Source organism: Parambassis ranga, chromosome 20, assembly GCF_900634625.1.
Source record: "Parambassis ranga chromosome 20, fParRan2.1, whole genome shotgun sequence".
Lineage (NCBI taxonomy): Eukaryota > Metazoa > Chordata > Actinopteri > Ambassidae > Parambassis > Parambassis ranga.
The window spans coordinates 4,564,050-4,590,772 of record NC_041040.1 but is presented as its reverse complement, the minus strand read 5'-3'; the positions used below and the strand labels follow the sequence as shown (position 1 = coordinate 4,590,772).

General features: G+C 45.0%; 1 protein-coding gene across 21 annotated transcripts in view; it reads right to left on the bottom strand.

Annotated features, from left to right (window-relative positions):
* The window catches only part of LOC114453318 (NLR family CARD domain-containing protein 3-like), a 444,189-nt gene that overhangs the window by 252,011 nt on the left and 165,455 nt on the right, over positions 1–26,723 (bottom strand). For 3 of the 21 annotated variants that reach the window (XM_028433143.1, XM_028433144.1, XM_028433146.1), the window contains 2 exons: positions 24,364–24,462; positions 23,399–23,497 (listed from right to left, as the gene is read on the bottom strand). The exons of 16 other annotated variants lie outside the window; for them this stretch is intronic. In XM_028433143.1, the coding sequence (XP_028288944.1) occupies positions 23,399–23,497; positions 24,364–24,462 (198 nt within the window). Of the gene's footprint in view, positions 1–2,102; positions 2,650–10,852; positions 11,030–11,838; positions 11,936–12,642; positions 12,817–13,462; positions 15,300–15,408; positions 15,477–23,398; positions 23,498–24,363; positions 24,463–26,723 lie in introns of those variants that run through there. 2 more of the 21 variants (XM_028433179.1, XM_028433180.1) reach the window with 2 other exon arrangements.

Genomic DNA, 26,723 nt, shown 5'->3' with positions numbered 1-26,723 from the left:
TAAAAAAAAAACAACAACAAAACAACAACAACAGCTGGAAGAGGAGGACAGCCTGGAGACAGTTTGTCCACATTCAGACCATGATGGGAGCAGCTGATGTGAGTCTCTGCTCCGTCTGCAGCCCCACAGTCAGAGCACAGCAGTGGACACAATGAGACACACAACAACACAAACATGCTGCAGCGCTGCAACGTGTGTGGACGTGAACACAGCTGATGATTCTACAGTTCAGACTCTGTCAGTGTTTCTGCAGCATCCGGTCCAAAGACGTCAGCCAGAACTGATGGTTTACAGACTTTTAATGATTCCTCACAGGACATGAACCAAAGTCAGAGCTGAGCACAAAGTCAACAACTAAACCATGTGTCACATTAAACATCAGCCACATTCATCAACACCAAGGAAGGATAACCTGTGAGGACTGAGACACTGCAAACGGATCCCTGTGAGGGTCTGAGCAGAACCAGCTGACCTGAGTTCTATGACCCGAGTCATACTGAACTGAGACATTTGACAGACCAAAGTGGAAGGGGATCCGCCAACTGAAATGATTACCGAGTTATTGAGGTGTGAATAGGTAAATGTATGTGACATGGTTAATGTATTATTGTTAAATGTTAAAGGGTACCTACATGCAGTGAGGTCGATAAGTTCTCCTACTTAGAAATCATGGAGGAGTCTAGAACTTTCAGCACAGGTGCATTTCCACTGTGAGAGACAGAAAAATAAAAACTGGAAATCACTTCGTATGATTTTTTAACAATTTATTTGTAAATTACTGTGTCTAATAAGTCTTTGATCACTTGCTGATCAGCCAGATTTCTGACCCTCAAAGACCTGTTATTGTGCGTTTAAATAGTCCAGCTACACTCTGCTCATCATTCTAAATCAGTAGCACCTGTTTGAGCTCGTTAGCCGTCATAAAGACACCTGTGCACCCCACAATCAGCCAAAGTCGTAGCAACATGGGCAAAACCAAAGAGCCAAAGAGAGAGAGATACTCTGAGACGTCATGGTTGAAATCATGCATCACTGAAGGTTCCCCTGCTTAAACCAGCACATGTCCAGGCCCATCTGTTCCCTCAGTCAGAGCATTGAGGGTGGGTCGAGGCTGGGCCTTCCAACATGACAATGACCCGAAGCACACAGCCAGGACAACCAAGGAGAGGCTCTGTAAGAAGCATATCGAGGTTCTGGAGCGGCCTAGCCAGTCTCCAGACCTAAACCCAACAGAAAATCTTTGGAGGGAGCTCACACTCTGTGTTGCTCAGCGACAGCCCAGAAACCTGACAGATCTATTGAAGATCTGTGTGGAGGAGTGGACCAGAATCCCTCCTGTGTGCAAACCTGGTGAAGAACTACAGGAACCGCTGGACCTCTGTAACTGTTAACAAAGGCTTCTGTACCAAATATTCAAATGTTTTGACTCAAGTGATCAAATTATATTGACCTCACTGTACTTACCTTGTTGTCTAAGTAAGAGTTAAAGGTGAAAAGATCCCACAGAACTAACCTGAACACTTAACTCTTTTCTTTAGGGAGCAGGTAACTCCAAGAAAAACGGAACAAACAGAGATAACTAGCTGAGAATTAAAGTAACTGTTTCTACCATTAGCTCTGCAGAATATTAAAGACCGGTCTGAGATAAACAGACAAAACCAGAACAAACCAGCATTTAAATAAGAAGGACCAAACCAACAGGACATTTCATACTGTTTGTTTATTTTACACTGTAATACTGTACTGTAGATATTCATTGATATTTATTGATACATTTATTGATTTTTTTTTATTACTCTATTAACCTGCTTAATATTTGTTGTTAAGTAAACTGCCGGCTTATCTACAGCTAATCACTTCTTTCCAGTGACACAAGTGTTACATGAGCACAAAGTCAACAACTAAACCATGTGTCACATTAAACATCAGCCACATTCATCAACACCTTACTCAGAGTGCAGCTCAACACAACACATCCTCTACACTGTGACACACAACACACCTTGATGGCCCCTTGGACTGAGGCTGTACTCCTGGTCTGGTTCTTTTTAACCCTTTATGCCATCAGTTCTATCAAAATAAAGGTCTGGCTCAGCAGGAAATATCAAAATAAAAGCTTTAAATGCCTGTAATCATGTACATATTACTTTGGGGTCATTTACAGTTTCTGTCAGAAATGTTGATAAATTGTTCATTTTCAGGATTTATTGAACTGATCACAGATGTTAGCTTCATGATCAATCAATAGATCGATAGAACCAGCAGCTGATCAGATGAGTCCAAACCCAAAGAGACCCTGAGAGAACCACCATGACAGACTGACAGAGCTCAAGATGGAAGCAGGATCAGAGCAGAAGACACCTGAAGACCTCCTTCAAGTTCTGAACGTCTCTTCAACGTGGACGGACTCTGCAGCTGCTCTTCAGGGAGGAACATCCACCTTTAAGTGAAGCAGTTCAGTGAAGACGAGCTGTCAGACTGACGGAGCAGAGAGAGCTCCACCTTTACTGAGACACAGTCTGACTGCTGCCAGAGACCATCTGAGGAGGATGAAGATGATGATGATGATGATGATGATGATGAGGATGGTGATGATGATGATGATCTCCCTGTGTGGATTATCAGGACACACTCCGTCCTCTTCATAACCTGTAGAGAGAATGAGTGTGGAGGTGAGTGAGTGTTGACACAGTCTCCCTCCATCAGCAGCATCATCCAGTATAAAGAGCAGCAGGACCTCAGTCCTGTTCAGAGCAGCAGGACCTCAGTCCTGTTCAGAGCAGCAGGACTTCAGTCCTGTTCAGAGCAGCAGGACTTCAGTCCTGTTCAGAGCAGCAGTGCAGCAGCTGCTTCCTTCCAGCTCTCATGTTAACGTGTTGGAGTGAACACACTGAGCTCCGAGCTCACAGAGCTGCAGACTTTTAGCATCAAGTCTGTGTCCTCTGCAGGTTTCACTCTCAGTGGAGACAGACTGCTGAGTCATCAACACAGACTTTACTGAGGACGTCCTGCTGTCCCATTTAAAGACAGAGTCTCTGTTTGCTGATGGACATCTCATCTGTCTCTGACAGAGAGACATGGAGGTCACCATTCTCACAGAATCACTGAGGAAAGCAGCCAATCAGAAGGCAGCAGCTTCACAGGAAACACTGGATCTGTGATACTGACTGTGTTTAGTACAAAACAGCTGAAAGCAGCACAGACTGACTCCACCCCTCTACTGACCTCACAGTCTGCAGGCTGCAGTCTGGACTCTGCACAAGATCCAGCAGCTGCTTCATAACAGATGAAATGATTGATAATCAATCAGATGAGTTTCAATGATCAGATGAACATTATTGTGTCCAAACAGCCTTTAAGGTTAACTGACTTTAACAGCTATCAGAGGACATTTTTTACAGTTTCTGTAACAAAAAGACTGAATTTAGGAATTTAGGATGATTCTATTTATACGTCCACACAAACCCCTGTTGAACTTAGTAATATTTTACAAGTCGAACTGAGACGAATTGAAAATTGGATGAGGGACATAAAATGGTGATTAATGCAGGGAAAAGTAAATGTATGGTGTTGGGATCCAGGTCTCTGGTAAAGATCCACCTGTGTTGGGTCTGACTGGGGGGTGCTGTAATAGAACAGGTCACTGAGGTAAAGCTACTCGGTGTGACTGGTGACAGTTTGTTGAATTGGAATAGTCATATAAATCAAACATTATTGAGTCTGGAGGTGTCAAGCACTGTAGAAAATGTATTCCAAATCCAGTGATGAGAACACCAGTAGAATCATTAGTTTGATCACATTTAGATTATTGTTCAATCATTTGGTCAAGTACAACTGAAATGAACTGAAGCAAAGTGCAAGTTGCTCAAATAAAGCAGCTGGTGTAGTTTTAAGCTGCCCTTTCAGGACTAGTGTTAGAGAACTGAATACCAGCTAGTTTGGCTAAGTGGAAACGGTAGGATTCATTATTCTGTTATTAACTTTATTAGAAAAACTGTTATTACAAAAATGACAAAAATACTTTACAGCAGACTGTTGAATGGTTGAAGGGGAAAAACTATGGAACTTATGAACCCTATAGTAGCATAACTGTAACTGTGATAAGGAATAATGTAGAGCTGCTGTTTCACTGTTTTAGTTTTTAGTACGTTGCTGTACTGTCATGTAGGAATGTGTGCACTCCATTTTGTCTGTATAACGTATTGTTTTATGTTAAGAATACTTTTTGAAGTCTACAGACCCCAGGAAGAAGAGCTACTGCTTTGGCAGCAGTTAATGGGGATCTTACTAAACTAGACTGGATTTAGGTCAAGAACAGAAACCAGTCTTAGCTCTGGCTAACAGGGGACTCTGTGTCTGAGTGCATGAAGCAGGATCATGTTGGACAGTAGGGTCGGGCGGTTTCAGCTAAATCTTCCTGAGTGCTTGCCTGGTCCCGTCTCCACTGTGCCTGCATAGAGAGGGGGGGTGTCTGCACAGAGCTCCATCAAAACAGCTGCTGTAGCCTACAATTCACTGCAGGTAAAGTGCATTATAAACTCTCTCTCTCTCTCGTATTAAAAATGATACCATCACTACCTGTGTGCCCCGCTGGTATACCTTAATGCAGGGGTGGCCAAACTTTTTTCGGGGAGGGCCAGATTCAATAATGTGAAACTCTCCGAGGGCCAACAGTCCCCGATGTCATTATTTTAAACAATAAAAACTGTGTATGCTGTTTTGTAATATGTTACATCTTACACAGCAAACAAAATAACATCTTAGCATTCAGATGAACAGATCAGAACATGTTATCTGAATTTACAGCATAAATTTAAAACTTTCAGAAACTGTGTGGTTGTGATAACAGAGCAACAAGTTATTGACTCTACTGTGAAGGTGAGATCTGATCATATGTGCAGGTCTGGTTTAGGAGCAGCAGACATCAGTAAAATGTCAGGTAGACCAGGTGGGAGCCATTTAGTGCTGATCTCAAAGGGTCTGTAATTTAATGTTTACACAGGTTTGCAGTGCATGGCAACGAGACGTAAAAACGTGATGACGTGCCTTACGACAGATGTGTACTGAATGACGGAGTCTTTTTGAGAGAAGTGCCGCGTCTCTGTACAGCTGACAGTTTAACAACAGAGAACGTTAACAAGCAAAGACGGACTGCTCTGCTGCTCCAGTAAAACATCACAGTTTATCACAGACAGTCTGCTCACACGACACAAACTAATTCATGGTTTACAAATGTTCGCATTTCTGGAGAGTTGCTTTTATCCAGCCGCCGGTAAAAAGGCCCGAGGTCAGGATGCAGCCTCCCCGTGCAGCAGGGAGCAATGAGCGTCCCCCTCCCTCTCCATCATGTTGCTTTAACTTCTCTAATCGCTCCCTGCTGTCCGGCGCGGGTAGCAGGGACGCTCCGCTCCACTCCCCTGCGCTCCTGGAGCCCCCAGTACTCCGGCACGTTCCCCAGAGAGGGACGCTCATTGCTGCACGGGGAGGCTGCTCTCTGGCCGGGTAGCACGCTCCCATGCACCCCGTCCATGAATTCTAATAGGGCTACTATACTACAACTAATAATAACAATATTTCGTGCGCACGTTATACATAATTCGTGGCCACAATTTATTTCTTTTTGACCATGTCACAGAGGGGCTCCTAGTTTTGGAGAACTTCACTTGTACAGACGCTCTCTGATAGCAGGTTGTATGCAGAAGCATGTTTAGTCTCGTAGTGAATTGTGTCGAAGTGCTGAACCGGTGTTTTGCACCTTCGGAGCCCTCTGCGTAGCTGGAACCAACAACCAAGCCCTGCAGCACCGCGTGACGCACCATGATGCAGACAGAGTGATAATGTTCTGCTCAGAGAATCATGCAAACATTACACAATGAGTTAAAAACAAAAACAAGAATTGCCTGTTGATTTTGTATGATTTACTCTGTTTGGCTGGCGGGCCAAAAATAACACATATTAAGATAGAAGCCGCGGGCCATAGAAAATCCGACCGCGGGGACGTAGTTTGGACACCCCTGCCTTAATACCTTAATACGGCCCAACCCTACTGGACAGGAAGTAAAGTTCAGCTCTCTTTCCTGTCATGTGTGCAGCCTTTGGAGGCCTCAGCTCCAGGGCACAGAAACTATCTCTGACATGTAAACCAGAGGAAGTGAGTGAGCACAATAACAAAAGACATTCACTGACTGGAAGGAGCAGAAACGACTGGTTACATGATCCTTGAAGAACAACACATAATCTGAACTGTATGTACACTAACATGTACGACACACTCATTCATATGCAGCATAAGAAGATTCATATTACTGTATTACAATATGGACCAAAGCTTTATGGATGGAAGCTCTGTGAGTTTTACAACAGTATCAGACAGAGAACTGACCCCAGAGTCTGCAGTCTGCAATCTGGACTCTGCAGAAAACCACACAGCTGCTTCACTCCTGAATCCTGCAGGTTGATGTTTCCACTCAGGTCCAGCTCTGTCAGATGGGAGGGGTTGGACTTCAGAGCTGAGGCCAGAGAAGCACAGCTGATCTCTGACAGACTGCAGTCCCTCAATCTGAATAAAGAATAACAGATGAAATGATTGATAATCAATCAGATGAGTTTCAATGATCAGATGAACATTATTGTGTCCAAACAGCCTTTAAGGTTAACTGACTTTAACAGCTATCAGAGGACATTTTTTACAGTTTCTGTAACAAACAGACTGAATTTAGGAATTTAGGATGATTCTATTTATACGTCCACACAAACCCCTGTTGAACTTAGTAATATTTTACAAGTCGAACTGAGACGAATTGAAAATTGGATGAGGGACATAAAATGGTGATTAATGCAGGGAAAAGTAAATGTATGGTGTTGGGATCCAGGTCTCTGGTAAAGATCCACCTGTGTTGGGTCTGACTGGGGGGTGCTGTAATAGAACAGGTCACTGAGGTAAAGCTACTCGGTGTGACTGGTGACAGTTTGTTGAATTGGAATAGTCATATAAATCAAACATTATTGAGTCTGGAGGTGTCAAGCACTGTAGAAAATGTATTCCACATCCAGTGATGAGAACACCAGTATGTTATAAGAACACTGTTTTGAAGTCTACAGACCCCAGGAAGAAGAGCTACTGCTTTGGCAGCAGTTAATGGGGATCTTACTAAACTAGACTGGATTTAGGTCAAGAACAGAAACCAGTCTTAGCTCTGGCTAACAGGGGACTCTGTGTCTGAGTGCATGAAGCAGGATCATGTTGGACAGTAGGGTCGGGCGGTTTCAGCTAAATCTTCCTGAGTGCTTGCCTGGTCCCGTCTCCACTGTGCCTGCATAGAGAGGGGGGGTGTGTGCACAGAGCCCCATCAAAACAGCGGCTGTAGCCTACAATTCACTGCAGGTAAAGTGCATTATAAACTGCCTGGAACAGGTAGCCATCTTTGTCAGTTAATATCTGTGTTCACTGTCTTCCTCATAGCTCTTTCTCTCTCTCTCTCTCTCTCTCTCTCTCTCTCTCTCACGTCATGTTCATGAACTTTATCAAATGTCTCCAAAAGTAAAATACATTATACTACTGAAGAAAAACTGTGGATTCAACCACACAAGGCATCAAATAAAATATGTTTAATATTTGATCCTATTTTTTATATAAGTGGATTGCACTTTTTTATTAATGGTATTAAAAATGATACCGTCGCTACCTGTGTGCCCCACCGGTATACCTTAATACCTTAATACCGCCCAACCCAACTGGACAGGAAGTAAAGTTCAGCTCTCTTTCCTGTCATGTGTGCAGCCTTTGGAGGCCTCAGCTCCAGGGCACAGAAACTATCTCTGACATGTAAGCCAGAGGAAGTGAGTGAGCACAATAACAAAAGACATTCACTGACTGGAAGGAGCAGAAACGACTGGTTACATGATCCTTGAAGAACAACACATAATCTGAACTGTATGTACACTAACATGTACGACACACTCATTCATATGCAGCATAAGAAGATTCATATTACTGTATTACAATATGGACCAAAGCTTTATGGATGGAAGCTCTGTGAGTTTTACAACAGTATCAGACAGAGAACTGACCTCAGAGTCTGCAGTCTGCAATCTGGACTCTGCAGAAAACCACACAGCTGCTTCACTCCTGAATCCTGCAGGTTGAAGTTCCAGCTCAGGTCCAGATGTGTCAGATGGAAGGGGTTGGACTTCAGAGCTGAGACCAGAGAAGCACAGCTGATCTCTGACAGACTGCAGCACCTCAATCTGAATAAAGAATAACAGATGAAATGATTGATAATCAATCAGATGTGTTTCAATGATCAGATGAACATTATTGTGTCCAAACAGCCTTTAAGGTTAACTGACTTTAAACAGAGGACATTTTCTACATATTAACAAACACTTGTTTTTATGACAGCAGAGTACATTTAAAACAGGAGCACCAAAAACATGAACAAAAGTACATTTACAGCTTTATGAACAGAAGCTCTGTGAGGATTTAAATTAGACATATAACAGTATCAGACAGAGAACTGACCTCAGAGTCTGCAGTCTGCAATCTGGACTCTGCAGAAAACCACACAGCTGCTTCACTCCTGAATCCTGCAGGTGGTTCCAGCCCAGGTCCAGCTCTGTCAGATGGGAGGGGTTGGACTTCAGAGCTGAGGCCAGAGAAGCACAGCTGATCTTTGACAGACTGCAGTTCATCAATCTGAATAAAGAATAACAGATGAAATGATTGATAATCAATCAGATGAGTTTCAATGATCAGATGAACATTATTGTGTCCAAACAGCCTTTAAGGTTAACTGACTTTAACAGCTATCAGAGGACATTTTTTACAGTTTCTGTAACAAACAGACTGAATTTAGGAATTTAGGATGATTCTATTTATACGTCCACACAAACCCCTGTTGAACTTAGTAACATTTTACAAGTCGAACTGAGACGAATTGAAAATTGGATGAGGGACATAAAATGGTGATTAATGCAGGGAAAAGTAAATGTATGGTGTTGGGATCCAGGTCTCTGGTAAAGATCCACCTGTGTTGGGTCTGACTGGGGGGTGCTGTAATAGAACAGGTCACTGAGGTAAAGCTACTCGGTGTGACTGGTGACAGTTTGTTGAATTGGAATAGTCATATAAATCAAACATTATTGAGTCTGGAGGTGTCAAGCACTGTAGAAAATGTATTCCACATCCAGTGATGAGAACACCAGTAGAATCATTAGTTTGATCACATTTAGATTATTGTTCAATCATTTGGTCAAGTACAACTGAAATGAACTGAAGCAAAGTGCAAGTTGCTCAAATAAAGCAGCTGGTGTAGTTTTAAGCTGCCCTTTCAGGACTAGTGTTAGAGAACTGAATACCAGCTAGTTTGGCTAAGTGGAAACGGTAGGATTCATTATTCTGTTATTAACCTTATTAGAAAAACTGTTATTACAAAAATGACAAAAATACTTTACAGCAGACTGTTATTGTTCAGTGCTGAGCATCAATATTCCACTGGTCAGTCAGAGAGTCGCTCTTTGTCACCTCCGTGTGGAACTACCCTCATGCAAAGGACAGTGCAGCACAGAGCAATGGTGGCTGGAATTCTCTGTTCACAGCTTTTGGTTTTTGGAATGAATGCACTGACTTTATGTATTGACACTAGAATAACTGTTATTATTTATATTTGCTGCTTCTTTGTCAAGAATGGTTGAAGGGGAAAACTATGGAACTTATGAACCCTATAGTAGCATAACTGTAACTGTGATAAGGAATAATGTAGAGCTGCTGTTTCACTGTTTTAGTTTTTAGTACGTTGCTGTACTGTCATGTAGGAATGTGTGCACTCCATTTTGTCTGTATAACGTATTGTTTTATGTTAAGAATACTTTTTGAAGTCTACAGACCCCAGGAAGAAGAGCTACTGCTTTGGCAGCAGTTCATGGGGATCTTACTAAACTAGACTGAATTTAGGTCAAGAACAGAAACCAGTCTTAGCTCTGGCTAACAGGGGACTCTGTGTCTGAGTGCATGAAGCAGGATCATGTTGGACAGTAGGGTCGGGCGGTTTCAGCTAAATCTTCCTGAGTGCTTGCCTGGTCCCGTCTCCACTGTGCCTGCATAGAGAGGGGGGGTGTCTGCACAGAGCCCCATCAAAACAGCGGCTGTAGCCTACAATTCACTGCAGGTAAAGTGCATTATAAACTGCCTGGAACAGGTAGCCATCTTTGTCAGTTAATATCTGTGTTCACTGTCTTCCTCGTAGCTCTCTCTCTCTCTCTCTCTCTCTCTCTCTCTCTCTCTCTCACGTCATGTTCATGAACTTTATCAAATGTCTCCAAAAGTAAAATACATTATACTACTGAAGAAAAACTGTAGATTCAACCACACAAGGCATCAAATAAAATATGTTTAATATTTGATCCTATTTTTTATATAAGTGGATTGCACTTTTTTATTAATGGTATTAAAAATGATACCGTCGCTACCTGTGTGCCCCGCCGGTATACCTTAATACCTTAATACCACCCAACCCTACTGGACAGGAAGTAAAGTTCAGCTCTCTTTCCTCTCATGTGTGCAGCCTTTGGAGGCCTCAGCTCCAGGGCACAGAAACTATCTCTGACATGTAAACCAGAGGAAGTGAGTGAGCACAATAACAAAAGACATTCACTGACTGGAAGGAACAGAAACGACTGGTTACATGATCCTTGAAGAACAACACATAATCTGAACTGTATGTACACTAACATGTACGACACACTCATTCATATGCAGCATAAGAAGATTCATATTACTGTATTACAATATGGACCAAAGCTTTATGGATGGAAGCTCTGTGAGTTTTACAACAGTATCAGACAGAGAACTGACCTCAGAGTCTGCAGTCTGCAATCTGGACTCTGCAGAAAACCACACAGCTGCTCCACTCCTGAATCCTGCAGGTTGAAGTTCTCACTCAGGTCCAGATGTGTCAGATGGGAGGGGTTGGACTTCAGAGCTGAGGCCAGAGAAGCACAGCTGATCTCTGACAGATTGCAGTCCCCCAATCTGAATAAAGAATAACAGATGAAATGATTGATAATCAATCAGATGTGATCAGTTTCAATGATCAGATCTACATGTGTGTGTCCTCATCAACATGTCAGCAACATTCACACCTGTTCATGTCAACACAGATCAATAACCTGCTGCTGACCTCAGTCAGTCTGTCATTACAGGATCAATATCAGATCACACATGTTGGAGCACAAACTGTTCATCATTTCATTCCAACCAATCAGAGAGGTTCTTACATGGACAGTTATCTTTGTCTGACAGTTTTCAGCAGAAAGTGTCACAGACAGAATAAATGGCTAGAAGAAGAAGCTGAATGACAGAAACCTCAACAGCTGAGAGGAAGAGGAGGCAGAAATGGAGACGATGAAGACATTTACACCATTTTAAACATCAGAATAAATTCTATAATCTCAGATTATTCTGTCAATCCTCTTATTTTCCTCTTATCCTTTATTAATTTCCATCATTCATTATTCATTGATTTCAATGATGTCCTCCATGTTCTTATGATGTTTGTGAAAACCTCTTTCATTGATTGATAGATTAATCATTCATGTTTGAACCCAAACTGGAAGCTGCTTCCACAGCTGAGCTGCCTGACAGCTAAAGGCTTGTCTACATTCTACTGTGATGAATCCTAGGAACTACAAGTAAAGATCTGAGATCTGTCCTGCAGAGTTTATGGAGCTAGTCCATGAAGAGCCTTGTAGGTGAGGAGAAGGATCTTGAAGTGTATTCTTGAGTCCACTGGGAGCCAGTGAAGAGAAGCTAGAACAGCAGAGATATGATCCCTTTGGCTGCTTCCTGTCAGAACTCTAGCTGCTGCTTCTGGACCAGCTGCAGCTGTTCATGCAGTAAAGTGGACATCCTGACCATAGAGAGCTGCAGTAGTCCAGTCTAGAAGCAACAAAAGCATGGAGGAGTTTTTCAGCATCACTCTGAGAGAGGATGCTCCTGATCTTAGTGATATTACAGAGGTGGAAGAAGGCGGTCTGAGAGACCTGTTTCATACGAGGGATAGACCACATGTCCTGATCAAAGAGAACTCTGAGGTTCCTCACAGTCGGACTGGAGGACAAAGTCTCCAGAGAGAGAATGTTATCAGATAATCTAGATCTGAGATGTTTGGGCCAAAAACAATGAGCTCAGTTTGGTCTGAGTCTAACAGTGAAACGTTGGAGGTCATCCAGTCCTTTCATAGACAAACATGTTCATGTCTGTTTCTATAGAACATTTGATTGTACTTATAGATTATTGAACAACTACAAGTGGTCCATCCACAGAAGCAAACTGAGGGTTTTGTTTTGTATCTGGTAACATTGGAGTCAGATTCTCAGCAGATTTCTTCACAGACAGAAAGAATGATCCCTGACACCAACGACTCTTTAATGAACCTGTGAACACCAGACTGGAGCTGATCTGTCATCAGACCACCGAGGACTGAGGAGACACCTGCTGATATGAAGGACCATGATGCTCCTTCATTCAAACTGTCTGTGCTCCCTGTTCTGTCTGTCAGTCCTGACAGGTGCTCTGTGCAGTCTGAGACAATCTGGACCTCCATTCTTCATAAACCTGATCATAAATAATAACAGAGAACTGACCTCAGAGTCTGCAGTCTGCAGTGAGGACTCTGCAGTCCAGAACACAGCTGCTCCACTCCTGAATCCCCCAGATTGTTACTGCTCAGATCCAGTTCTGTCAGATGGGAGGGGTTGGACTTCAGAGCTGATGCCACAACTTCACAGTGAGTCTCTGAGAGTTCACAGCCAGAAAGTCTGTGATGACAGAAACATTAGAAAACATGTTATTATGAAAGAGGACACTTTATATGGACTTCATCTGAAGACAGCTGGACACGTCCTGTTGGACATGTTGCTCTGCACATCAGTGCCTCAGCTCATCTGATCTGACTGTGTTTGACATGTATCAATAATCCTCAACAGACTGTTAATCTGTGTTGTAATCTGCAGATGAAGGCAGAGAACATGGAGTTCCATTCAGGCCTCCATGCTGTCCATAGTCTGTCAGTGAGATCTGACCCATGTCTGAGTCCACAGAGTCACCATGAGGACGTCTTCATCAGAGACACATTCTGAGTGTTCTTACTGAGCGGCTGCTGCAGCTACAGTTACACACTGATGTCAACAATGATCAGATTTGTATAGAAACACACACAAACAGAAGAACATCTGTCAAATGGAACAATGATTAGAAACAACAAGAAAACTTCTTCATTCATTCAACAGCTTTAAACAGAAACAGCTGAAAAATCCAAGTTTCCACAGCTGAAGAACATCTGAGACAAAAGCTGACATGTTCCAATGAACACATGGACCTCTGAAGAACCACACAGTGTGGATCTGTGAAGACCTGAACCACTAATCTACACTGATTCACAATCATCATCACATCTGGACTCACCGAGCCTTCCTGCAGTTCCTCACAGCTGGAATCAGTCTCAGTCGTCCCTGGTCTGTTGTGTTGTACTTCTCCAGGTCCAGCTCCTCCACAACCTCCTCTGACATCTGCAGCATGTAGGCCAGAGCTGAACAGTGGATCTCAGAGAGGCTCTTCTCTGATCTGGTCTCTGACTGCAGGAACTCTTGGATCTCCTGATGGACTGAGAGGTCCTTCATCTCCATCAGACAGTGGAAGATGTTGATGCTTCTGTCAGGAGAGATTTCATCAGTATTCATCTCCTTCAGGTTGTTGATAACTGTCTGGATGGTTCTTGAATTTTTCTTTTTCTGACCCAGCAGGCCCCCTAAGAGTCTCTGGTTGGACTGCAGAGAGAAGCCATGAAGGAAGCGAACAAACAGGTCCAGGTGGCCATTTTTACTTTGGAGGGATTTCTTCATGGCTCTCTTCAGGAAGTCTTTCAGACATGAAATTTTTGGATCTTTCTTTTTATTTTGCTTTCTCCTGAGTAAAGACTCTGGCTTTGAGTCCAGCAGGAACCGTCTCAGCAGCTCGGTGTGCCTGTTGGTGTAACAGTGGAACATGTAGACTGCAGCCAGAAACTCCTGAACGCTCAGATGAACAAAGCAGTAGACTGTTTTCTGGAAGATCACACTCTCTCTTTTGAAGATCTGTGTACAAACTCCTGAGAACACCGAGGCCTCTGTGACATCCAGACCACACTGCTCCAGGTCTTCTTGGTAGAACATGATGTTTCCTTTCTCCAGATGTTCAAAGGCCAGCCTCCCCAGCTTCAGAAGAACTTCCCTGTCAGCCTCCGTCAGCTCCTGAGGACTGGTCTCATGTCCCTCATGGTACTTGTGCTTCTTCCTGATGGTCTGGACCAGCAGGAAGTGTGAGTACATGTCAGTCAGGGTCTTGGGCAGCTCTCCTCTCTGCTCTGTAGACAACATGTGCTCCAGAACTGTAGCAGTGATCCAGCAGAAGACTGGGACTGCACACATGATGTGGAGGCTCCTGGAGGTCTGGATGTGGGAGAGGATTCTGCTGGACAGCTCTTCATCACTGAACCTCCTCCTGAAGTACTCCTCCTTCTGGGCGTCAGTGAAGCCTCGTACTTCTGTCAGCCTGTCCACACATGCAGGAGGGATCTGATTGGCTGCTGCAGGGCGGGAAGTTATCCAGACCAGAGCCGAGGGAAGCAGGTTCCCCTGGATGAGGTTTGTGAGCAGCACGTGGACCGATGACTTCTGTGTGACATCAGACAGCCGCTGACTGCTGCTGAAGTCCAGAGAAAGTCTGCTTTCATCCAGGCCGTCAAAGATGAACAAAGGTTTACAGACAGCGAGCTGCTCTGCTGTGACCTTCTGTAATGTTGGATGGAAGACATGGAGCAGCGTCAGAAGACTGTGCTGCTCATCTCTGATCAAGTTCAGCTCCCTGAAGGAAAGCAGAACCACCACACTGACATCTTGGTTCTCTGAGCCCTCGGCCCAGTCCAGACTGAACTTCTGCACTGAGAAGGTTTTTCCAACGCCAGCGACGCCGTTCGTCAGAACCACTCTGATGGCTGTCTGTTGGTCAGCTGAGGCTTTGAAGATGTCCTGGCACCTGATTGGAGTCTCATGGAGGGTCTTCATCTTGGAAGCTGTCTCCAGCTGCCTGACCTCATGTTGGGACTGGACCTCTTCGCTCTGTCCCTCTGTGATGTAGAGCTCAGTGTAGACCCTGTTGAGGAGGATTCCACTTCCTGTTTCATCAGTTCCTTCAGTCACATGTTCACATCTCCTCCTCAGACTGACCTTATGTTCCTCTAAAACCTGCTGCAGACCAACATCTGCTGAAAGACAAGGACCACAATGAGACATCTTTCATGTCTGTACAACACAACACAACCACAAGTCCAGTTTCAGAAAAGAGTCCCTCAGCAGACACATGTCCAGTCTTACCTTGTCCTTGTCTTCGTTTTGATCTTGGCAGCTGCTCGTCCTCACAGACGTCGCTCCTCTTCCTCTTTCTGTGGAGACATGTCTTCATCAGTAAATTATTTCTAGTTGTTATTAAAACATCAGAAAGTGTCGAGTAGCTCAGACGCTCTCAGAGAAACAGGAAGTCATGAACATGAATGAGCTGCTGTCTTTAACCACTGAGATCTTCCTGCAGGTTTCTGGAATGTCCACTCTTCAGAGACTCACAGAAAAACTTTCCAAAGTCAGAGTAAAACCTAAGAAGATCAATCCAAACAGAATCAGATGAAACCTGTTTAGAAAGAAACCTTTGTGAAGAGCAGTTTGTTTTTATGAAGGAGAATAAAAACGGATTCAAATAATAATAAATCAGGTTTCATGTGAAGAAATGAGAGCTTTTATGTTGAAGCCTTAAAAGGAGTTTGTGTTGTCTCTGGGAGTTTAACTGGTTCAGAGTGGCAAGCTGTGGCTGAGTTCCTGTTAAAGAACCAAGGATGCAGATGTCCTGTTCATGGCTGATTTATTGACTGTGGTCTGTAATAACAACAAAGTAGAACTCATAATACATATATTCAGCACTCAAATATGTCCCATGAATCATAAAACACAAACAAATCCCCTCACACGAGGCTCACGGATTGTGCGTCTTAGCTAGTTAGCTTACCAACATAACAACATTAATTAGGTCAAGTCAGTTTTATCTTGTTTTACATAAGGTGCCAGATCATAGCAGAATCATTGAAGGTTACCTTTCCTACAGAACAGACAACACCTTGTTCTATTACTAAACAAACTGAATAGCTTCATGTTGTTTGTTTTATGTGCATGGAGGCATGTCATTTCTGTACATGCTTTACTGTCTTTACTGCTTTCTGCCTTCATGCAGGTTTACACCTCATGCTGCTGTCTGTGCGCAGAGGCCCGGTGTACTCACACACACACACAGACAGGTGTACTCACACACACACACAGACAGACAGGTGTACTCACACACACACACACACAGACAGGTGTGCGAGTGTAACAGGGTAATAATGTCCCTTAATAATTGTCCCACTTGCCACTGTAATATTAGGTATGTATGTCACAGTTGTCATGTTCACCTGTGGACAGTGGGAACTGGCGCCACCTATGGAGTCCCTGTGGACTTACCTGGGTACGCCCTAGTGCTGTCGCCAGTATCCTCCATGCTGTCCGCGTGGTAAGTTGTGTGGTCTTGAGCTCTGCTAGCACTGAGATATTTATGTTCTTTTATGCATTGTAAATGGTAAATACCCACATGTGGTAACTTAATGTTTTCAAAAGCACCACTGCCTAGAGTGTGCAGTATTATTTCTGTTAATGTGTTTTAAGTGTACTGCATTGTGGGGGAATCGCTAGCTTAAATGCTACGTTCCCTAATTTCATGCTTTGTATTATAGTGCGTGTGTTCGACGCGGAGCTCAGGCCATTGTGTGTGAGAGGTTGTGCTCCTGCTTCCAGGTGGTGTCCCGCCCCCCTCCATACTGTCTGTGTGGACGCGCTCAATAAACGGCGAGCTGAGCCAAAACAAAAGTGGATTTGTCTTACTATAAAAATACACAACGCAGAGACGGGACTCAGACACCGTTACAATGGTGCCGTGACCCGAGCTCGCGCAGCGCCGGAATTGTGTGAACCAATCGCCTTCAGCTTCAGTGGACCCGGACGGCGCTCTCTCTGCTGCGCAGGAATCAGCGTTGCAGGTGTGTGCCGTCACGTGCGGCTGGGAGCAGTGGTACGGTGTACTGTGAGAGGCTGCTGATGCTGTCATGTACATCTGATTGACAGAAAGGACAAAGGAAAGTTGTTGAACTTTGGGACCGTGGACAAATAATTTTTTTTTTATTGCTACTGTGCATATTTTTGTATTTATTTATTTGATTACCTATTTTTCTTGTGCTGTGTATGCTCATTCCTAGTTTTGTTTGGTCACCTGTTTTTTTTGTTTGAAACTGAAGAGATTTGTGTATTTTATTTTACTTTTCTTTGTTTTCTCTTGCCCATAGCTTGAGCTATGGATGGTAATATGGTTTATGGTAAGGGGAGGGGTTTGGTGACCCCGCCTGTGGCTCCAAGTATTGGTGCCGGCAGGCAAAGTTTTTGTTTTCTCCGCAGTCATCTACCCCTAAACCTGCTTTTGTGAACTTGACTGCGGCCTGCTCTGATAGTGTGCCTTACCAAGGTGGGTCTCCACCTCGACAGCTGGTGGATGACGCCCCATCTGAGAATGTTTGGCGTCAGGCTTGGCGTCACAAATTGGGATTTCAATCGGTGAGAGCATAGCCTCCTGTATTGAGTCACGCTTAGGCTGTGGGTTGGGGCCTAGTTTGGTTGGGGTAACTGATCCGTCACAACTTAATGTTATAGTTAGGTCTGATGTTAAGGAGCATGTGAGTTTCAAGGGTGATGGCAATGACACATTTTCAGTGCAGGAGTGGGAAGCTGTGGTGGTGGCCTACATGAAGAAGAAAGGAGTGCCGGTTGCTGAACAGGCCGAGGAGGTGCTCAGTAGGTTGGTGGGGAGGGCACGTGAGGTTGTGAAGGTGGGACTCAGTTTCTTCTAGCATGCCTCTAGCCGACTTTTATGCCACCCTTCCCAATGTTGGTGAACTGACGGTAGCTGCACCTATGATTCAGCATCAGCAGGAAGTTAGCTCCTGTGCGCACCATGTGGCTCCTGCTGGTGATGTTGTGGTGCCCCCACAAGCTCCTCTTGTGGTGTCTCCTCCTAGGTTGTCTCCACCAGATAAGACTCATGGATGAGAATCCCTTCCGGCTGCCTTGCTGAAGGGTGCCTCCCACCCAGTATGAGAAGCTCAGACAGGCGTTGGATGAAATGGAGGAGCGTGAAATTATACGGAAGTCAAGCAGTGAGTTTGCGTCTCCTTTGGTGCTGGTTTGGAAAAAGTCGGGTGATTTAAGGATCTGCAATGATTTTCGCTGGTTAAATGCTCGTACCATCAAGGACGCCCACCCGCTTCCTCATCCGGCCGACGCCCTGGCAGCCTTGGGTGGTAATGCTTTGTTTTCAACTATGGACCTCACGTCTGGGTACTATAATGTTGAAGTACATGAGGAAGAGAAAAAGTACACTGCTTTTACATCTCCATTTGGGTTGTATGAGTACAATCGAATGCCGCAGGGTCTTTGCAACAGTCCGGCGACTTTCATGAGGATGATGCTAGGCATTTTTGGCGACCAGAACTTCCTTAGTCTTTTGTGCTACTTGGATGACGTCTTGGTCTTTGCGCCCACAGAAGAACTAGCTTTGGAGAGGTTGGAGCTGGTCTTTCAGCGGTTGAAGGCCCACAACCTCAAGCTTGCTCCAAGGAAATGCCATTTCCTCCGAAAATCTGTTAAGTTCTTAGGTCACATTGTTAGCGCTGATGGCATTACATCTGATCCTGATAAAGTGGCGGCTATCACTTCCTTGACTGAGACAGATCTTATGGAGCATGGCACGAACATTCCTTCGCAGCGGAAGGTGAGGTCATTTCTTGGCATGGTGGTGTTCTACCAACAGTTCATTGAGGGTTGTTCAGCTGTTGCAAAGCCCTTGTTTGGTCTTACCTCAGGCAGCAAGGGTCCTCGTGGAAAGGGGAGGAAGTGTAAGGAGGTTCGGCGGAAGCTGTGTGCTGAAGACTGGACAGAAGACTGTATGAGGTCATTCATGCAGCTGAAGCAGGCCCTGCTGGATCAGGTTACCTTGGCTCACCCTGACTTTGGTAAGCCATTTGTGCTCTCTGTGGATGCGTCCAGTAACGGACTCGGAGTTGTGTTGTCGCAAGTTCCTGCTGGCGGGTCAACTGCGAGGCCGATCGCCTTTGCGAGCAAGTCACTCAGCTACGCCCAGTCAAGGTATCCTGCACACAGATTGGAGTTCTTTGCCTTGAAGTGGGCTGTGTGCGATAAATTCTATCATTGGTTATGAGGTCATCAGTTCACTGTGTGGACCGATAATAATCCTTTGACTTATGTTTTGTCCAAGGCTCGACTGGATGCGTGTGAGCAGAGATGGATAGCTAAACTAGCTCCCTTCCAGTTTGACATCAGATACATTCCGGGTCCCAAGAATGTGGTGGCTGATGCCCTGAGCAGAGAGCCGTTTGTTCAACCCAGTGCTCTGCATTGGTTGACTAGAGTGCCCTACGGTGACCTTTTGGCTGAGGCGGAAGGAGTGTGTGTACATGGTGTACAGGAGGCTTTCCGCTGTTCTGCACATCCTCCTGATGACGCCCAAGAAGGCTGTGCGCCTGTAGTTTCTCACTGCATGGCTGTCATGGGGACTGGTAGTTTGACTTTTCATGAGGTGTCGGCGGTCATCTCTGCGCATAACAAGCAGGATGAGCGGGTGTGCCCTCATGCACTTTTGCTGCCTCAGTTCTCGCAAACTATTTTGTCTTCAGAGCATGCAGGCTCAGAGCCGCTCTCTCGGGATGTATTGAAGGGAAAGCAGCAATGTGATCTGATCTTGAGTAGGGTGATATTCTTTGTGGAGAGAAAGCGGAGACCTTCCAGACGAGAGCGTGCTAAGGAACCAGTTGAGGTGGTGAAGTTGCTGAGGCACTGGGACAAGCTGACTATGAAAGAAGGTGTGTTGTATCGTGTGGTTAAAGGCATCATGAACAAGAAAAAGTCTTACCTGTACGTTGTCCCATCTTCGTTGCGTTCAACAGTGTTGCAGGGTGTCCATGATAACGCTGGCCACCAGGGACGGCAGCGTACTCTGTATCTGGCAAGGCAGAGGTTCTATTGGTTGGGGTTGAGTCAGGATGTGGCAGAGTATGTGCGGTGTTGCAGGAGGTGTGTTGTGAGTAAATCACAGGAGCCTGAGGCCAGAGCACCTCTGGAGAATGTGAGGACATCTGAGCCCCTTGAGCTGGTGTGTGTCGATTTCTGGATGGCTGAGGACTCATCCAACAAGTCTTTGGACGTATTAGTCGTCACAGATCATTTCACCAAAATGGCACATGCCTTCGTGTGTCCGAATCTGCAAAAGCGGTGGCTCATCAGCTGTGGCACAATTATTTCTGCATCTATGGCTTTCCCCAGCGCCTGCACTCTGATCAGGGGGCAATTTTGAGAGTGCTCTAATTGCCGAGTTGATGTGTGTCGGTGGTGTCCAGAAATCCCACACAACACCCTATCGCCCCATGGGCAATGGCTCCTGTGAGAGAATGAACAGAACATTGGGGAACATGATTCGTGCCCTTCCTCCGAAGGCAAAGCAAAAGTGGCCTGACGCTCTGAAGTCTCTGACCTTTGCTTACAACTGTACAGTGCATGAAACAACGGGATATGCTCCATTTTTGCTGATGTTTGGGAGAGTCCCGAGACTGCCTGTTGATATGCTGTTTGACTCTGTTTTTGACGACCCAGAGATTGTTGACTACGATCGCTATGTTCAGTCTTTGAGAACAGAACTGAGAGAGGCCATGGCCATTGCACAGAATGTGGCACCCAGGCAGTTGCAGCAACATTCAGATCTGTATAACCGCAAGGTACGTGGGGCGCCTGTGGAAGTAGGTGATCGTGTGTTGCTGGCCAACAAAGGTGTCCGTGGAAAGAGGAAACTTGCTGACCGCTGGGAGAATGTCATTTATGTTGTGACTGGAAAGAATGACGCCTACCACACGTTTAAGATTCAGCATGCTTCCTCTGATGTGGAAAAGGTGGTACATCGCAATCTGATAATGCCTGTTAATTTTCTTCCTTTGACTTTGGTTCAGCAGGATGGGTTGGCTGAGTGTCCTGTTTCTGGCTCTGTGGACCTCTCTGATGAGAATGAGACGGTGGCTGGGGTTTCTGAAGACTCAGCTGAGTATAGGACTAGGGTGTGGGTGTCTGTCCTGCCGTCTAGGACTTCAAGTGTTGTGAGCCTGCGGACTGTTTCAAACCCTGAGGACGCTGCAGTTAGTCAGCACAGTGTTTCTTCCTCTGTTCCAGTCATTGGTGATCTGCCTGAGCCGCTGGTTGATCAGACTTCTTTCTGTCCACTGCAGCCTGTCAGTAGTGGCTCGCTGTGCCCCATTGTAGCCACTGAGGTGCGGGGTGTGGGTGATGCCGGCGCTGGTGCTGGGGATGACGATGCTCCTAGTGTCAGGTCTGGTGTTCGGTCCAGGGCTGGACGGCTGTTGAAACCTGTCGTGTGGCTTATTGAGATGATGCATCACAAAGCAGTTTCTGCATCTTAGTTGTTGTTTGCTCACAGTGTTTGGTTTCATTTTGTGGGTTCAGGATGTGTGGATCCTTTTTCTATTTTGATTATTCCCTGGTATGTAACGGTGGCGGATGTGTGATCCCTAATTTTTAATTTCTGAGGTGATTTACAGTTGCAACGTGTGTGGAATATGTAACAGGCATATTTCCTTCCCGTGTGTTGAGATGAGGTTTGGCCAGCCTTTTCTTTCACTGACTCTTTTTGAGGGTGGTCTTTTTGACTGGATGTTTTGTGGCTGTATTTCTGACTGTGTCCTCAGTAGTAATGAATCGGGGATGCGTTTTTTATTTTTAGGGAAGCGGGTCTTGCCATATTTTTTTTCTTATTTCATTGTTCCTTGCACTGTTTTTGTAAAACTGTTCTGTATTTTCTATGGTGCCTGGAGTGTCTGGATGCATATTGTTCTCTCATTGCTTGTTCATTTCTTTCATTTTATTTTTTTGGTTTTGGTTTGGGTGTGCAAGTGGAACTCAGCAGGGGGGAGTGTAACAGGGTAATAATGTCCCTTAATAATTGTTCCACTTGCCACTGTAATATTAGGTATGTATGTCACAGTTGTCATGTTCACCTGTGGACAGTGGGAACTGGCGCCACCTATGGAGTCCCTGTGGACTTACCTGGGTACGCCCTAGTGCTGTCGCCAGTATCCTCCATGCTGTCCGCGTGGTAAGTTGTGTGGTCTTGAGCTCTGCTAGCACTGAGATATTTATGTTCTTAAATGCATTGTAAATGGTAAATACCCACATGTGGTAACTTAATGTTTTCAAAAGCACCACTGCCTAGAGTGTGCAGTATTATTTCTGTTAATATGTTTTAAGTGTACTGCATTGTGGGGGAATCGCTAGCTTAAATGCTACGTTCCCTAATTTCATGCTTTGTATTACAGTGTGTGTGTTCGACACGGACCTCAGGCCATTGTGTGTGAGAGGTTGTGCTCCTGCTTCCAGGTGGTGTCCCGCCCCCCTCCATACTGTCTGTGTGGACGCGCTCAATAAACGGCGAGCTGAGCCAAAACAAAAGTGGATTTGTCTTAATATAAAAATACACAACGCAGAGACGATAATTCACAACGCGGAGACAGGACTCAGAGACCGTTACACGTACATACAGGTGAGCACAGTCCTATCAGCAGTTAGAGAGCGTGTGTTTTGTTCACCATTACTTGTGACATGCTAGCTGGATACACTGAACTCCACTGACTATGCTAGGCTAAGCTAACGTTACTGGTGTCAGCATTATTCTTATTTGTGCCATTTAAATATGCTGTTTACATCTGTAAGCCATGGCGGGACGACTGGATGCTGGGTGCTGTGGGTCTCCTCTCTGCTCTGACTGCAGCTGCTGTGAGGCGGGGAGGAGCTCACAGCTGCACCTCCTGAACGCCCCATGCCGAACTAATGCTTAACTAAACAATACATGATATTAGCTACAAACTTCGGCTGGTTAGAACATCATTCATCTCACCTTCTGGCATCTACACACAGCAATAAACCAGGGAGATACTCAGTGAGAAAGAAACTACAATCTCCCTCTGGAGAAACATCACAGCACAGAGTTTCTTCAGCAGGTGTGATGCCTTCAACAGCACTCAACACATGAAGGACTGATCATCTGATGATCAGATGGTTCAATAACAGTCCTCTTCTTTAAGCTCTGACTGAACCTCTGTAACATCAGGGACAGAAGAGATTCACATGAGACACATACAGGACTCAGCAGCAGGGCTCTTACTTTGGACTGAAGGGTCCAGGTTCAGCACTGAAGTCCGGAGGGTCAAATCTGGACCGGCCACTCTTCATGGACTCACAGGTGGATCCTGGTCCTCTGTGTCTGCAAACAAAGTCAGAGTAAAACCTAAGAAGATCAATCCAAACAGAATCAGATGAAACCTGTTTAGAAAGAAACCTTTGTGAAGAGCAGTTTGTTTTTATGAAGGAGAATAAAAACGGATTCAAATAATAATAAATCAGGTTTCATGTGAAGAAATGAGAGCTTTTATGTTGAAGCCTTAAAAGGAGTTTGTGTTGTCTCTGGGAGTTTAACTGGTTCAGAGTGGCAAGCTGTGGCTGAGTTCCTGTTAAAGAACCAAGGATGCAGATGTCCTGTTCATGGCTGATTTATTGACTGTGGTCTGTAATAACAACAAAGTAGAACTCATAATACATATATTCAGCACTCAAATATGTCCCATGAATCATAAAACGGAAACAAATCCCCTCACACGAGGCTCAGGGATTGTGCGTCTTAGCTAGTTAGCTCACCAACATAACAACATTAATTAGGTCAAGTCAGTTTTATCTTGTTTTACATAAGGTGCCAGATCATAGCAGAATCATTGAAGGTTACCTTTCCTACAGAACAGACAACACCTTGTTCTATTACTAAACAAGCTGAATAGCTTCAGGTTGTTTGTTTTATGTGCATGGAGGCATGTCATTTCTGTACATGCTTTACTGTCTTTACTGCTTTCTGCCTTCATGCAGGTTTACACCTCATGCTGCTGTCTGTGCACAGAGGCCCGATGTACTCCCACACACACACAGACAGGTTAGACACTAAGATGCATTCAAGAACGTTGGACATATGAAACTTCCAATGAAACTCAGCTCAACAAACAGTCACAGTGTGGCTTTCTAACAAGCCTCAGCTCCCAGCCCTCACTGATCCACATGTGGAGGCAGCAGCAGGGCTCTTACCTTGGATTGAAGGGTCCAGGTTCAGCACTGAAGTCTGGAGGGTCAAATCTGGAATGTCCACTCTTCATGGACTCACAGGTGGATCCTGGTCCTCTGTGTCTGCAAACACAAATGTTTCTGTTCACATGGATCAATCAGTGAAGTCTCTCTGAACACATGAAGGACTGATCATCTGATGATCAGATGGTTCAATAACAGTCCTCTTCTTTAAGCTCTGACTGAACCTCTGTAACATCAGGGACAGAAGAGATTCACATGAGACACATACAGGACTCAGCAGCAGGGTCTTACTTTGGATTGAAGGGTCCAGGTTCAGCACTGAAGTCTGGAGGTTCAAATCTGGAATGTCCACTCTTCAGAGACTCACAGATGGATCCTGGTGGTCCTGCTCTGCCCTCCTCTTCCTCCACACCACCATCCATCTTCAGTCAGTCTCAGACCTGAACCAGGATCACTCAGAGACTGTAACAGTCAGCTTCTCTGCACTGAGCTGGTTTCTAACCTGTGAACAACAAACAGAGGAGCTGGGTTCAGCTGATCCAGGTTTCAGAGCTCACATTTAAAGAGAGATCAGAGGACTGAACATGTTCTCATGCAGATGTTCAGCAGGAAGGTTCTCCTTATGAGCCGGTCCTGTTCAAGGTCTCTTCCTGTTAAAGGGAGTTTTTCCTGACACAGTTGGTCTTCAGGGGGTTCAGGCTCTGGGTCTGAGAACATTCCAGTACAGACTGCAGTGACACAGCTCGGTTTGGTAATAACTAAAAACATCCTCCAAAATGCAAATATTACCCCCACACTCAATGCTGTGAAAAGGTTTTTAACCATTGGTGGACTGGGACTGGTGATTCGTCTCTTCTAGGTCGTATTTTACTGTCTAAAGCTGAAGGTCTCTGAAGACTCATGAATCCTTGTCCTCCAAGCTTCACACCCCCAGAAGTTATAAGGTGATCTGCTCCATTAACTTTAATCTCATCCTGAAAAATAAAACACTACATTCACAGATCACAAGTAGGAAAACAGAGAACAGAGGGTTAAAAGCTTCAGACTTCAAATCCACTGTTGCTGCTTCCAGGGTCAGAGGGTTAAAGAATGTTTATCTATATGGTGCCATATTCCTCACAGGTTCTTGTAAAGGTCGGCGTTATAAAGGCTCAGGTTTGTGGTCTGTCATTCATCCATGTGTAAGTGCCACTGTGCTGATTAAGGGCAGCGAGAGGGCAGCTGGTCCATGCAGTGCCTTATTTGCACCATAGATGGCGCCATTCTTCCACCTACATCTGTGACGCCCCTCACTTAGACTTCCTGTACAGACAGACTGGAGGCAGAGCCTGTGTTCTGTCAGGTCTGGTGCAGATCACTGAGACTCTCCTGGTCTAGTCGATCACCTTAAATCTGCTTCATTTAGCTCTGCATGAATAAGTCTGACATGTTTATTAATAACAGGCTGAACATCACTCAGCTGTTACTTCAGGCTGCTGGAAACACTCCAAATATCAGAGGGAACATGCTGTGGAGCCTGGTTCAGGACTCCTGTCTCCTCCTATCTGTGTTCTGATGGGCACCCCGGCATTCAGTGCAGTACAGTCCACTGCAGAACAGATGGAGGGTTCCCATTTCTGCTTAGGGGCGACTTTGAAGGGACAAAGAGCCCTGAAATGATCAGCCTTCCACAGCCAGGTGCTGACGTTTGAGAAACTGCTCTTTACCCATAATTCCTCCCCTCATAATTCTGTGTTGTGGAACATGGAAGGATGGCATCCATTTTATGGACTCTTTGTTCAAATAAACGAGGCTCACAGACTTCAGAATCCAAGACTGAAAGACAGGAGGTTTGATCCAGATCCTGTTAGTGAACAACCTTTGGTGAATTCTGCTTCACAGGAAGACGTCAGTATGAACCAGGGTTCTCAAGCCTCATGTTTTGTGCTTGACAAACACATTTCATTTCATCTGACATATGGCGAGCGGAGAAATGATGAACTTCCTACAGACTGTCCTATAAACGAGTCAAAGGCAGCGTACAGCTGTTTGGAATTAGCGACCTATCGGCCAATCAAAGCACGGCTCAATAACCTATGCTCCAAGCAAATGTTCAGACTGAGCCCGGCTGTGAACGTTTCTCCACCACATCTTTTCTGACACCTCCACCGTCTGAAGGGTGGTGAGGCTTCAAGGCCTGGACTCACACAGGAGGCCTGGACTGCCACTTACTGACACACACAGCAGAACACAACGAGACACACAGCAGAACACGATCAATCACCACCTGCTGTCCACACTCACTGATCATATTTTCAATAACAATAATTTAAAGAAACAGAAGTTTAAACTCACCGAGCGTCACCGTCTGCTGCTCAAAA